Below are 14,487 nucleotides of genomic sequence, written 5' to 3'. Positions count from 1 at the left end.
ATGTTGGTGTTCATCAGGCATGTGCAGATAGACCCCAGGTGATGCCCAAGCACCTTCCCTTTTGCACTCTGACTAGATAAGATGTAAGACATCTGTCTGTCCTTGAAGAGGGATTCCTCCTCAGTTGCTGTTGCTGAGGTTTCTACCATGTTTTTCCCCCGCTAAAGGTTTTTTTGGGGGAGTTTTTCCTTATCTGCTGTGAGGGTCCAAGGACAAAGGTTGTTGTGTGTTGTAAAGCTCCCTGACACAAATTGTGTTTTGTGATATTGGGCTTTTTGAATAAAATTGAACTGATGAATTGAATTGAATTGAATTGAATTGAACTGAATTGAATTGAATTGAATTGAATTGAACTGAACTGAACTGAATTGAATTGAATTGAATTGAATTGAACTGAATTAAACTGAATTGAGACATTTTTTTACTATTTCTTTTTCTAATTTTATATATATATATTTTTTAAAATTTGGCCCATGGCATCAATTCTCCATTAAAAGCCTGTTTTGATGCCTGACAACCGCATTTGAGTTTTAATTTTTCCAGACCACAAGAGCCCCTGCCCCTCCCTCCTCAATGTCCCTTGTCACAGACACCACAGTTAATGCACTTCAATTAAGTGCCCAGCAGAGCAGCATCATGTCTCCCTGTGACCTGCCTTCTGGACAGCAAGGTAACAATACTGTTTGCCCTAAATCTTTGTACTGTTTGTATCTGTTGGGAGATTAAACCACTATTAAAACTTCTCATACAGCCAGTCTAATGTAGGCAATAACTAACCATTAAGCTTAATAACAAGTAACATAGTCTGACGTAAAATCACACTGTCTCCCTCCAACTCTCTGGCTGAATCTGGTGCCCGGCACAAACAAAGACAGATGCTTAATTACTTTCCCACTTCCACAACCAAAACTCAACTTGAAATAATGTTTAGATCTCCCATGCTGCAGCTCCTATTATTCATTTAGATAAATCTTAAATGTGGTTTGGTGCTGCACGTCTTGTGCCAAAAGCACAGAGACGGAGAGGAGGAGCGCAAAGCGGCAGCTGCTGCAGGCGTCTGTTCTCTGGGATTCTTTAAGAATGTTTATTTAGAGAAAATTTTAAGTATTAATATGTAACTATTTAATGAAATCACTGAAGTTTTCTCATATATGCAAACTTTATTGTTTACAATTTCTGGGGTGGCGGATTGAATTTTAGAAAAACATCAATTTAATTTTATTTCTGAACCAACAGGAAATTGCTGGATCACAGGTTAAATTAAAGGGTTCTGATGGGAAAGAAACAACAAGAAAAAATATAAAATAAATATAAAAAAAGACCCCAGACCCCCCCACTTAACATGTGTCAGTAGCCCTTTTTAAACAGGAATTGGGTAAATTTGCAGGAAAGCCCAATCAGTCTTCTTTCAGCATTGACAATATAAAAACAAAATCTGGGAGTGCAGCAAAATGCCGCCTACCTACTTTTGTTTATGCTCGCAGCAACATTCGCAGAAAATCTGGCAGTGTAAAAGGGGCTAGTGTGTCTTTTGGATGCCCACTGCTTACTGTCTGACACTTCATTGCTACCTTTTTATAAAGCCCCAGCCTCACCTGAGATCTGTGGGGGTACATGTCTATAAACATCCTATATACAGATATTTATAAGAAAATAATAAAATCCAGTCAGAGGGCAGAGTCTCTGCAGATAAATACACCATCAAACACTGGGTGGGTCAGAAGTGATGAATTAGAGGGATTACTTCTATATGACTTTACACACCATTTTCAGGAAAATCCTGCGTTGCATATCTTTAAGCATCAGAGTGCCAGGTGTTTGCCAACCTGGAACTGCATCCAAAATGGAACCTGCTGCTGGGACTTAACTCTTGTTGCACTTACTGACATAGAGCTGCAAAAACTACTAAGCTTTGGTATGTAACTTCACCAGTGTTTCAACAGTCACAAGCTTTAATAATGGTTGAATTTTAGTTATCAAAAGTATCACCTGAGTGTGCTGGCCCTCTCCTGTGCCCTGGGACTGTTGTAGATGACATTACACAAGACTTTTATGGCCTCCTTCCTACACACCTCCCCATCCTCCTCCTTCTGTTCCTCCTCACTGTTCCCCTTCCAGGTGTCCTTCTTCCCACGGGCGAGCACCACATGACCTCCATCACCTCTCCATTTATGACGAACTGAGCCATTAGTGGTGGCAGCATCATCTACCTCCACAGGAGCAGAGAAGGAAACCGATCGTGGTGTAGCATTAGCATCTGCAGTACCCTCACAGTGACTCTCTGCTCCTCTGTGGATCTGGCTGGGTGTTCTGACAGTCTGATCCTCAGTGCTTCCCTCCTCCTGCAGTGACCTGATGCCTCCCAGGTGTGCAAAGGTGCAAAGGGCGCTATCAGTGACCATGGGCCCTAGGGCCCGCCGGTCGCGAGACAGGATACGCAGTGTATGCAGGCAAACCCTCAACACTGCTGGCTGTAGCTGAGTACTGATGAAGCACAGTAGGGCTGCGGCCAGACGCTGGAGAAACATTCAGTTGACAGCAAAACGTTACAGGAATGAAGGCTGAGAAGGGATCATTAGGAAGAGAAAAGGAGCAAAATAAGGAATAGGAGGTGGAAAAACAGGGATATACAATACACACACAGAATTGAAAAGTAGACTCTTGCATGGAATATATTTTAATGCTACAAGATGCCTTTATAGTAGCTGTGTGTTCATCTACTACATCTACTAGGTTTAGGCAGTATTCATGTTTTTTTCTTCCTTACACTTTACCAGGGTATATGGTATATGACTATATTTATGTAATGTAAAGGCTGAGCTACTGGTGATAGAAGTCATTGTAGAATGTATGTCATTAGCCTACAATGCTGTGTTTCTAATATGCAATAAGCATACTTAGACATGTCTGGCTGGGTTTAAATAATAAATTTGACGATGTCTGATGATGCTATCTGTTAGATCGAAAATTGCTAGGAGCTTTTAACACAGTGTGCGGTTCTCTTGTCTGAATTTTGGACTGGTTTGTTATTTTGACCCAGCAGCTGTAAAAGTTTTTGGGATGTGCATACCCTCCACCCTGCTTGTTTGGCTCATAGAATAATGAATAGATAGGAAATAAGCACCCTTCTTGCTGGAGGACTCAATAACGCTTGGTGGAGGATACTGAGACATCAGTGGGTTAAGCAGAAATTATGTGTTGAATAAAATTAAGTGGCTAATAAACTGTTTGTGTAGTCAGAAGAAGTCATATCAAGATAAATATATAAGTGGCAATATTCCCAAACAGGGGCAGAGGCATATTTCCTTTTTTTCCCACTCCTGTAACTCACAGTTGCCATCATTCTCAGCTCAGCTGCCTGTTCCACCACTGACTTCTGGTGGCTTGTGCTGTACAAAAACAGCAATCCATATGACTTCTATTTGGAGATTCAAAAGTTTTTGAACTGATGCGAGGTCAACTTGTTTTGAATGTTGATAAGACAGAGGAGATGGTGTTTAACCCTAGGGCAGCCAGTGACCACAGGCCAGTGGTCACTGACAACCAAACCATTGCACAGGTCCCCTCATATAAATATTTTGATGTCTTTGCTGACAACTCACTAACCTGGAACACACATGTTGATAGTCTTTGTAGCAGACTACAACAACAGTTGCATTTTTATGTCGTCTGAGAGTTCATGGTGTTGATCAAATATTTATGTTTATTTTTTCATCAAGCAGTCCTAGAGTGTCTAATGAGGTGCAGTATCACAGCTCTCTGTGCAGTTAAAACCAAACCGCTCCGTTTGACCAATATTGCATGGAAAATCATTTGTGTCAAATAGTGCATTTCCCTGCAGACGATTTATGAACATGTTACTCTAAGTCAAGCCAACAAGACTGTCAATAGCCCCGTTTCCACCAACACTTTCAGTATAGTACATCTGGAACCAAAAGTAACCCTTCAGACATGGTACCTAGTGCCTAGATCCATTTAGCATTTCCACTGCAAACAGTCCTCTAAACTGTGGGCGGGGTTGTTGTCACTCACTACTCCGTCCAGTTCTGTCTGTTTTTCCTCATCACCAGTGACGCAGAGGGAGGTCTGCACCTCATTTAGCTGCACGCCGACATTTTCAGAACAAAACAGAACAGGCTGCAGTGAGAGTGTCTCTCAGTGGGATATTTAAAAATAGCAGGTTTGTGAATTTAGACCTTCTCAGACAAGCACAGGGGTTTAATGTTGCCAGAGCCCACAAGAACGACGCTCAGCCCCCTTTTTTTTTTTTTTTTTTTTTTAACTCCATGTGAGGATTGGAATATATGCAGTTCACATATTCCGGTCCAAATAAATATATATGTTTAAACGCTTGAAGATCCACTCATTACTTAAAGTGTATGTCATCCAAGACAGACAATAAAAACTAATAGAATGGTCAAAGTTGTCAATGTTCCACCTTAAAAGTTGCCGGCAGTCAGCCCAGTGAATTAAATAATTTTTTTCTCTGACTACAGCTGCTACAAGAGGCAGCAAAAAATCCTTTCATTTTACAATGATAGTTAACTAATGTTTGTAAAACTTGCCACGGTATGAACAGTGGTCACATAAGCTTCAAAACCAGCCACAGCTCAGGGCACAGCAAGAGTGGCCATCTGCTACTGACCAATCAACAGACTGCAGTGTTTCTAGCTCCACCTTTTAGTACCAGATCTGCGTGGTATTACCCCAGAAATGGGGACAGTAAGGAATGGTTCCATTGGTACCATCCACAACTTTTCACAGTGGAAATGGAAAAAAACTGGACTGCTGTTTTTTGAATCTGTTCTGCATACAGCATACGAGTTGCTACCCTCTGGTAGAAGATTTAGAGCACCTTGTCGCAGATTGAAATGATTTAAAAATTAATTTATACCTCTGTCTATAAAGCTATTACATAATGGCAGATAAAGCCAGAATAGGCACTGGATTATAATGATTTGATGATTTGTATTTTTTACAGGTATTTTTTGCGCTTGATGTTATGTATATTTTTTGTTTGTTTGTTTTGTTATTGTTACGTTTAGTCTACAATATTGATTTGTTTATGTTTTATGTTGTATTTTTATGGCTGCAGTATGGGTGAAGAGCCCAAGACAAACTCCCCAGTGTGTGGTACAATAAAGATAATCTTGAATCTTAAATCTTGAATCCTGAATTCTGAATCACCTCCATACAGCATCTCTGTATCACGACAATGGAAAGATGAGCATTTGTGCTGTTGATGGTATTAATCCCAAAGGTGTGATGATACAGATTGAGAAAGCTGTTAGCTGTACCCTCTATACTGTAATACCTTGATACCGCCCAAGCCTAAAATTCACTGCTAACACCTGGTGACTAGTAACAATTACTAGTGACTTTTCACACACGCACACACACGCTATCATTGGCCTACCTGTCGGAGGAGAACATCAGGTTCATCATCGTCTGAGTCAATGTCAGAATCCGAGTTGGCAGCACAGTCCCTCAGTTTGTTCTCCCTGAACTGATCAACCAAGTGGAGGTATTATCACCAGTGATTGAAAAAGCTGTTAGCTATATCATACACACAAATACACATTTCACAGTTTGAGCACCGATGATCCACCTACTCCTCATTCCTAACGGAGCCGGATAGGATGTAAAGTACTGATTTGCAAATTTCAAATCTTTTCACAATGTCTTTGTGATGGGATGACATGACAATAGTCACATTTTATCACCCCTTGTATCTTATGTGTGTTGTGTTCACCTCTTCAGCATCCTACAACAGGAGTGAGAAAGACTCAAATGCATCAGTCTTATCACCAGAGAGAACTGAAACTGTTGCACAATTGACACTAAATTCCTGGAATCATTACCTGGCATACGTCAGAACAATGACCATACAAGATCCTGCAACTAACAGAACTGCGTGTTAAATTCAGCCTCAGTCATTTAATAAGCCAAGCACCCAACTCCTCTCAAGCCTCATTAAACACTAGAGCAAATGCCTCTGAGATTATGTGTAATTGAGTAACAAAGCAAAGATTTTAGTTTTATGGAGCTATGTGATGACCCTCCATATGTGTAACAGGGTTAGAAATAACCTTTATTATGAATTCCTGCAAAATCGATGTGCTGGCCTGTATGTGTATAGTTTTGGAGCCACCTGGTGGGTTAATAGTGCAACTGCAGGTTTAGTGTTCCTCTCGGCGCACCGTACATCCCTCCACAAAGAAAAAAACTGAACTGGAGATGAGTCCACGGGAGCCACGTTGCAAACCGTATTTTTATGTTTAATGTTTTTTGGTTGTTGTTGAAGCTATCTGTGACATGCATTTTGACTGTAAGCACTTCTAGCATGTATGTGGAAAGTTACAGACGTTTCTGTGCAGAAATAGTAACTTTATGAGGGAGTGTTTCTGGTGGCATGTCGAGCTAATGTAAGCTAGCTAGCTAGCTCGTCCCCTGCCGTGATGATTTCTAGTAATTATTTTAGACACTAACTTTTCTATTGTGTTACACAGACCTGAATGCGGGCAGTTGCACATTTGATGACATCTCTGTGTTGCTGTTATCTTTATACCAGGTGGGCTCCATTAATACTGGTTTTATATATCGTTGCTGTATAAAAACCTAATTATTATAGCTTTCTGATTTATGTTTTATTTGTTTATGAATCAAATCTTTATTGTCAATGTTTACGTTTTTGTTTAAATGTGAAAGAAAATAGCTCTCATACAAGCGCTGAATAGGTAATATGTTTCCACTATACGATCACATTTTATTTGTTTTGTATTGAAATGTATAGGAAAAAAAAGACTTTGCAATTTATATTAGTCTTTTGGGGGGAAAAAAAGAAAAAAAACTTCTGAGCTGGAGACCTGAATGCTGGCAGTTGTACATTTGATGACATCTCTGTGTTGCTGTTATCTTTATACCAGCTCCAGAGTAAAAAGGAAGCTATTGAGCGCCGTGAGAGCAAGTCCTGTGTGGCCGTGTCATTCTTCCTGCACCATAGACACCTCCACATCCACAGACAGACACAACCGGTTACATATGCATGAAGTATTCTGTGGTGAACACACACACGCACACTAAGCCGTTGATCATTCACATTCTCTACCATAAGATATTGGCAGAACTGTGCCCATCAAAGTCAAAAAATGTGAAAGTGTCCCACTCTAATGGAGACTGAATCTCCATTAGAAATAAAGCCAGGCTGAATTATTTTTCCTTTAAAGTTCCAGTTTGTAGGATATAGGGGGAAATATTGGCAGAAATTAAATATAATATATTAACCACTTAAAGCGCTTTACACAACATGCCACATTCACCCATTCAAACACACAGTCACACACTGGTGGCTGGGGCTACCATGCATGGTGCCACCTGCTACTCAGTAACCATTCACACGCTCTCACACACCGATGGAACAGACACCGGGAGCTATTTGGGGTTCCAAATCTTGTCCAAATTTGCTTTGACATGTTGACTAGTGTAGCCGGGGAACGCACTACATTCTGTCATTCACTATCTTCGAATTAGTGGATGACACGCTCTAGCCACAGCTACCGGCCACACTAAAAAAAGCATACTTAATTACCTGAAAATAAAAGTATAAATGTTTTTGTTACCATTAACATTACTGTTTATATCTACACAGGAAGCAAGTCCTCGCCTACAGAGATCACCATGTTGCGTCATCATGTTTCTACAGGAGTACATAACAGACAAACCAAACACTGGCTCTAGATAGGGACATTTACATTTTTGCATCAGTCACCATAATGCGACAGAAGTGTCTGAAAAACACCTTTTTTTTCATGAAACTGTTGTATTCAGTGTTTTTATCAGTTTAAATCACCAGGTCCGTTTGTTTTGGAGAGGAGGAGACCACTGTGGATGATACAGATCCCAGTGAAAACCTCCTGAACAATTAACACTGAAGGAATTCTAACCAGGAGAAGTTTCAGCTGGTTGCAATCTGCAATCCTCACTGCACCAAATCCCCTTAGATCTGACACACTGGACCTTAAAAGCAACATCTTTGATATTATCAACACATTCTCAATCCGACCTCGTCACATATCGACGTTTGGTCATGGACCTTCCACGTTGAGATATGACATGCAAAGTACCCTGGGTGTGTTGGTTGTTGAAATTCTTGGACACCACATCAACTTCTATCTGTTACATGCATTGTCTGTTTTCATAATACACTTCTCTTTTCACAGGAAATGTACAGTTTGCAGACAGTCTCTTTCAAAATACACGGACTGCATTGGTACAACACCGCAAATTTTGGCTGTACAATCTTCTGGGGCCCTCCCCCAGAAAATTTTGAAGCTAAAAGATGCCATTTCCTGTATTCTAGTGCATGTTTACAGGTGGTTTGATACTTTTATTTTCTGGCTATAGCAAGAGAAGAAATATCAAATCAAATTGTATGTATATTTAATTATTTATATTTCCTGCACAAGTGTAAAACATATACCAAATAAAGTACATTTTGTAATTTTATGCAAATATTAAAGCATACAGAAATTGATACACACTGACCAAGTGTAGACTCCAGGGGGGTCCAAGGGAAATAATTACTAAATAAATTGTAGCCTACATGCTGTTGATTCGCTGAGTCACTCAATATTTCAGTTAGGGCTGGGCAGTATTACTTAAAATCAGTATCACGATTAATTGAAGCTTTTACCTTGATTACAATTAATGAACAATTATTTTATTATTTAAAAAAAAAAAAATCTTTTGGGGGGTAAATATGCTTTGCATATTGTGTGGCATTTGTAAACGCCTGTGACAGCAACAGTTGCTTTGTGGAAGCACTAGTTGTAGGGCGCTTGTCAGTCTTCCTCTTGTTTGTCCCTCCTCTATTAAATATGAAAGGAGGCTGAAAATCATAGAACATGTCTGTTGTGATGATACAAGTCAGTGGTCCTGAAATGTGTGTTTCTCTTCTATAATACACATTCTACATCTCGGAGGCGACAAACCGGGATCTGACACAACACCAGAGGGAGAGGCAGGTCCGTGGAGCTGTGCGCCGGACGAAAAACAAGCGCGTCGTACCGAATGCGCGCCGCTACAGTGTCGCTCTGGGCTACATTGAAAGTAAAGCTAGGTGCACAACCTAACGCATTGACGGATTGACGGATTGACACTGACTGGAAGTCATTCTTTCCAATGGAGGTGAAAATGACGGATAGTAATGGACTAGCGCGCGGCACGGCAGCAGTTACATTGACCATCGGACCGTGGAGGCGTTGGATTTTTCCTACTCGGGCGTTGACAACATGGGAGAAACAGAGCGTTACGGTGCTGGAAGTAGGAAATAAATTGCAATCACAGTTTTAAACAAACAATATCTCATTTATATATGCAAAAGAAAAATAAGCATAAGCTTTTTTTTCACTATTAAAAGTGATTGTTGACCATAGGTTGATTTCTGTGCGGTTGATAATTAATCTTTTCAAATTTTGTGCTCATTTCCATAGCCCATTTCGCACCTTTGTATCAGCTCTTTCAATAGTACACTACTCAACTCGTCTCAGTTTAGTTGGTACAGTGACAGTCAACATGAGAGATCTTCGCAGGAAAATATTGCTAGCTCTTCTGCTAAATGACTTTGCTAACAGCTCTCGCCGACAGCATGCTAGCTAGCCGCCCGCATCCGGCCAGGTCCATCAATGACGGAACCTCGCGGCGTTGTTCTGGGGGTAGGGAATGCGTTGGGGAAATGCTCTGTTAAAGTTACAATGTGTAATTTATGTGGTTGTTTATTAGCAAATATCAACTATTGCTTTCATAAATATATATTTGCTAAAGTGTAATGCAATTCACATACAAATGGAAGCTTTCTCATAGGCTTAGAATGTTCACTTAGTCAAGGATAAAGTATCAGCGTAAGCCAATCAGAGGCAGCGATTGCATTCCATACACAAGCACACACAGAGAGAGAGGGGGAAAAAACACACAACTTGTCGACTCCTCCCGGGGAGTGTCGACTTGTGCCACTGACGTCAACACATCGACAAATCGACTTTTCTGTTAATGCCCTAACGCATATATTATAATCGTACCAACCTATATTTGCCGCACTGTGCTGTGACTATCACATAAAACGTGTTATTTTAGCATTACTGTGCTAATGTTTGCTCGTGTTACCAAAACAATTAGAAATAAAACACTTCTAACATAACATTATATCTCACAGATAACCTACTGGTAAGCTATAACATATTGTAGCGCCCGCCAGGACGTGTGGAAAGGATGACGCAGTTATTCGGCAAACCACCATTTATTACTGAACAGTACAGGTTAGTGAGCACGGTTATATGCGCACGATAATCAGATAACTGGGAATAATCAGGTAATGGTAATAATCCGATTTGACGTGTTTACGTGCACTTCAATAATCTGATAATCAGAAAAACCTGGTTTACATGATTCAGTCCTTCAGTTGGATTTCTCCATAAAACTCAAACGTCCAAACTTCCTGTTACAGTAGGTACTCATATCCTTGAAAAACCTCTAAAAGTACGCAAGTCATATATTTGCAAAATAAAGCACTCATCATGCTGACAGCTTGTATTCTTACAGTACTGTTTGTTTTTATCATTAACAAATACATGTGAGAGCATTCTAATGTGTAGTTTAATGTGGAGCCAATTTTACATACTTTGGGTAGATTCGGAGTAAAAGTACTGCAAAGAGCAATATACAAGTGTATTGTATATAAACTTGTCACACAAAGTGCATAACATATAAGTAAGATAAAATAAAAGTGACAATTTAAACACTGAGAATATAAAAATATATTATTTTGTGTTAAATCTTTATCTGAAAGGAAACAAAAGCTGTCAGATTAACATAGTGGAGTAGGAAGTACAATATTTCCCTCTAAAATGTAGTAGAGTGGGAGTATAAAATAGCAAAATCCGAAAGAAACCAGATTAAAAGGTATACATGCACCGAATAATCTGACTATTGGGGAAAAAGCTAGGTGTGTTTATCTGATTTCTCATAATCAGATAATGGCTTTTATCTGATAAAGCTTATCGGATTATGCTGTTTACATGACCACTTGAATAATCAGGTAACTCCAGAAATCAGATAATGATTGGTTTATTAGTGTGCATGTAAACCCGCTCACTGTTGGCCGTAACTACGCCAAAACAACCAACAAACAAGAACTTAGCTGTAACTCCAACTGTGCACACCTGCTCTCTCCTCCAGCTTGCTCATACACACACCAGCACCCGCACTCACACAGCTCTCATCCCCGTCACACTCGCACCCCACCCTCCTACCTATACTCATTCAATCCCAAACATGCCATTAACTCACAGAACATTGACATTATAACAGAACATTTACTGCAGGGTTGCTACAATATCGTAACATGGTTTAGATTCCTAAATAAATATTCACCTCATCGCTAGATAGGCCTACTCCTGAAAAACTTGAAAAACTCGTGGATGATGCCATCTCTGTCTGCGCAAGGCTTTCTGTCCTACGAGGCCACCGTCACTTACCCGACGGGAGGGGTGAGCGAGTGAGCGCGAGTGAGCCCTGCAATCTAGAATTTGACCGCTGATGTCACTGTTACTCACCATTTTTACACACAGGCTTTAAAACAGGAAAAATAGGTTGTGCACCAACGGGTTTGTGCGCGCAAAAGATGCTACACCTGGACGCTCCCATGCACACACACGCTTTAACCAAGGCAGCGGCCAAAATCACCTAGGCCTATCTAAGACAAAGGCGGGCCGCCTTTGTCTTAGATAGGCAGGGAAAACCATGTGTTTGGGTACAAGCTGCTTGAGTTGATTTGTTGGCTTGGTGTTTGTGCTCGTCTCCTCCATGTGTCAGTCTCGCATTGAGTGAATGCAGACTAGATGGAGAGGGCGGAGTCATGTGACTTACATGGCATAGTTTTTTTTTCAAGGGGACAGCACGGGGAAAGTGTCAAAATCACTAGTCCTGAAATCACCGACATGAGAAAGATTACGTCGGTTAGAGGGTCTGAATGTTGGTTTCGGTATATTTTCGGTTAATTGCCCAGCCCTAATTTCAGTACATAAAACTTAAACTGAGGGGTGTAGAAAATGAAGGTAAAAGTGGGTGGGTCCAATATTATTGGACCTAAAAAGTGTGTGGGACTTGTCCCACCCACTTACAATGGCTCCAACGCCTATGATAACAGCAACCAGCCACGTACATGTCGACATGACAATACAGTTTTTTTCTATGGTGTCTAACATGGAAAATCACTGACTAAGCACCATTATGCCATGCCTTCGGAGTGAGACCGGACTGATATTATATAACACTGAATCTCCAAAATAAAGACAGCAAAGTCTCAGCTTTAAATAGTTGTGTCAAAGCTTGAAAGAAATGACCATAGTATGAACCACTGTTGTGTCATTTGGCTATAGAGAGAAGTGTCTGAGAATACCTGCAGCAGAAAGTATACTGTACTTTTAAACTATCACTAGTAATTAATCACTTCTCATAAATATCCACAAAGCCATTGTTCACATCAAGTATGTTAACAGTTCACATTTTTACAGGCTAAAAATCATTGGCCTGTAAAAAAATATCAACAACTGAAAATGATTTGGCAATAACAAGTGAAAAACATGTGAACAGTTGCAGCATTGTGTGTGATATCTGCCACTTACTCAACATAAAAAAGTGTTGTCACCAGTAGCTGAAAACCATACACAATATAAAATTATCATTAATAATAGTAATGACGAATAATAGGTTAGGCTACTTCTCTGTCAAGAAAAGTTAACAATTAGTTATTCCAAGGTAATAACTTCACAATAAACCTGTTTCACTTGCTCATTATTGAAGTATTTCCATTCATTTACCTCATTTCAAAGATTCTTTGTGAATAACTGCAATCTTTACCAGGATCTTAAACATAGGGGGAAATTCTTATAAAATCACTAGAAACAATTTTAAGTTTATGCATGGAAACTTTGTTAGTAACACTTTACAATAAGGTACACAAAATTAGAGTAGTTACTGAGGAACTAATGAGGAACTAATGAGTAGTTACTGAGGAACTACGATACACAAAATTAGAGTAGTTACAGATGAACTAATGATGAACTAATGAGTAACTAATGAGGAACAAATGAGGAACTAATGAGGAACTAAGCTACACAAAATTAGAGTAGTTACTGGGGAAGTAATGAGGAATGAATGAGGAACTAATGAGGAACGAACGAGTAGTTACTGAGGAACTAAGCTACACAAAATAAGAGTAGTTACTGAGGAACAAATGAGGAACAAATGATGAACTAATGAGTAGTTACTGAGGAACTAAGGTACATAAAATTAGAGTAGTTACTGAGGAACTAATGATGAACTAACTATTAGTTAATGGTCAGTTCTTCAGTAACTCATGATCAAATTTCAGAGGAGTAGTTACTGAGGAACTAATGAGGAACTAACTATTAGTTAATGGTCAGTTCTTCAGTAACTCATGATCAAATTTCAGAGGAGTAGTTACTGAGGAACTAATGAGGAACTAACTATTAGTTAATGGTCAGTTCTTCAGTAACTCATGATCAAATTTCAGAGGAGTAGTTACTGAGGAACTAATGAGGAACTAACTATTAGTTAATGGTCAGTTCTTCAGTAACTCATGATCAAATATCAGAGGAGTAGTTACTGAGGAACTAATGAGGAACTAACTATTAGTTAATGGTCAGTTCTTCATTAACTCATGATCAAATTTCATAGAGGGGTTAATCACGACTTAATAATTAGTGAACTAGTTACTTCATCAATACAGAATCATTACTCAATAACCTGTCCATTAGTTAACCTTTTTATGTCCTAAAGTAAAGTGACACATAATGAGTAGCCTTTCATTACTTCATCATCATCTTTACAATTAGTTCCTTAACAAATAAAATCACAGACAGCAGGATTCTTGCGAAGAGTTTAATTAATTATTTTCAGACCACATACACATTAATATGATCATCCGTGTTATTCTGTACAAGGTGCTGACACCAAACCGACATCAAAGAACTAGTGGCAACGAAAGCCAACTGTTGCGTCGTCTACGTCGCCTCACGTCACCGTGTGTCAGTTGCATTTGAACACACTACAAAGACTTCACCCAACGCTTGAAACTGTTACTCATTTATTTTGGCACTGCCCCATTGTCAAAAGACTCTGGAGTGATATTTGTAATTTTATTGCGAACAATATTAAAAAATAATTTAAGCTGTTTTGGAGGGATGTGCTGTTTGGACTTTTTGACTTTAACAGAAATACGGCAAAACCCATTGAAAGATTTATTATTAATCTCATCTTACTTTTGGCAAGATTTCACATTCACAAAAGTTTACACATAGAAAATCTTCTTTTGTTGCTTTCGTTACATCGGTTCCATTAAATTTTCCCTTAATCAAAAGGCAATCAAAGCCATTAATATTTGTGATCATTTTAATATTTTCTTGTAAA

At 39.4% G+C, this 14,487-nt stretch overlaps 1 protein-coding gene across 1 annotated transcript in view; it reads right to left on the bottom strand.

Moving 5' to 3' along the window:
- Window positions 1-14,487, bottom strand: part of LOC117268273 (chaperone Ric-8A) — a 63,635-nt gene that overhangs the window by 33,890 nt on the left and 15,258 nt on the right. The window contains exons 4-5 of the mRNA XM_078161423.1: window positions 5,417-5,506; window positions 1,990-2,516 (exon numbers count right to left, since the gene is read on the bottom strand). Of these exons, the coding sequence (XP_078017549.1) occupies window positions 1,990-2,516; window positions 5,417-5,506 (617 nt within the window). The remainder of the gene's footprint in view (window positions 1-1,989; window positions 2,517-5,416; window positions 5,507-14,487) is intronic.

This window comes from Epinephelus lanceolatus, chromosome 18, assembly GCF_041903045.1.
Source record: "Epinephelus lanceolatus isolate andai-2023 chromosome 18, ASM4190304v1, whole genome shotgun sequence".
Taxonomy (NCBI): domain Eukaryota; kingdom Metazoa; phylum Chordata; class Actinopteri; order Perciformes; family Serranidae; genus Epinephelus; species Epinephelus lanceolatus.
This window is presented reverse-complemented; position numbering and strand designations above follow the sequence as displayed.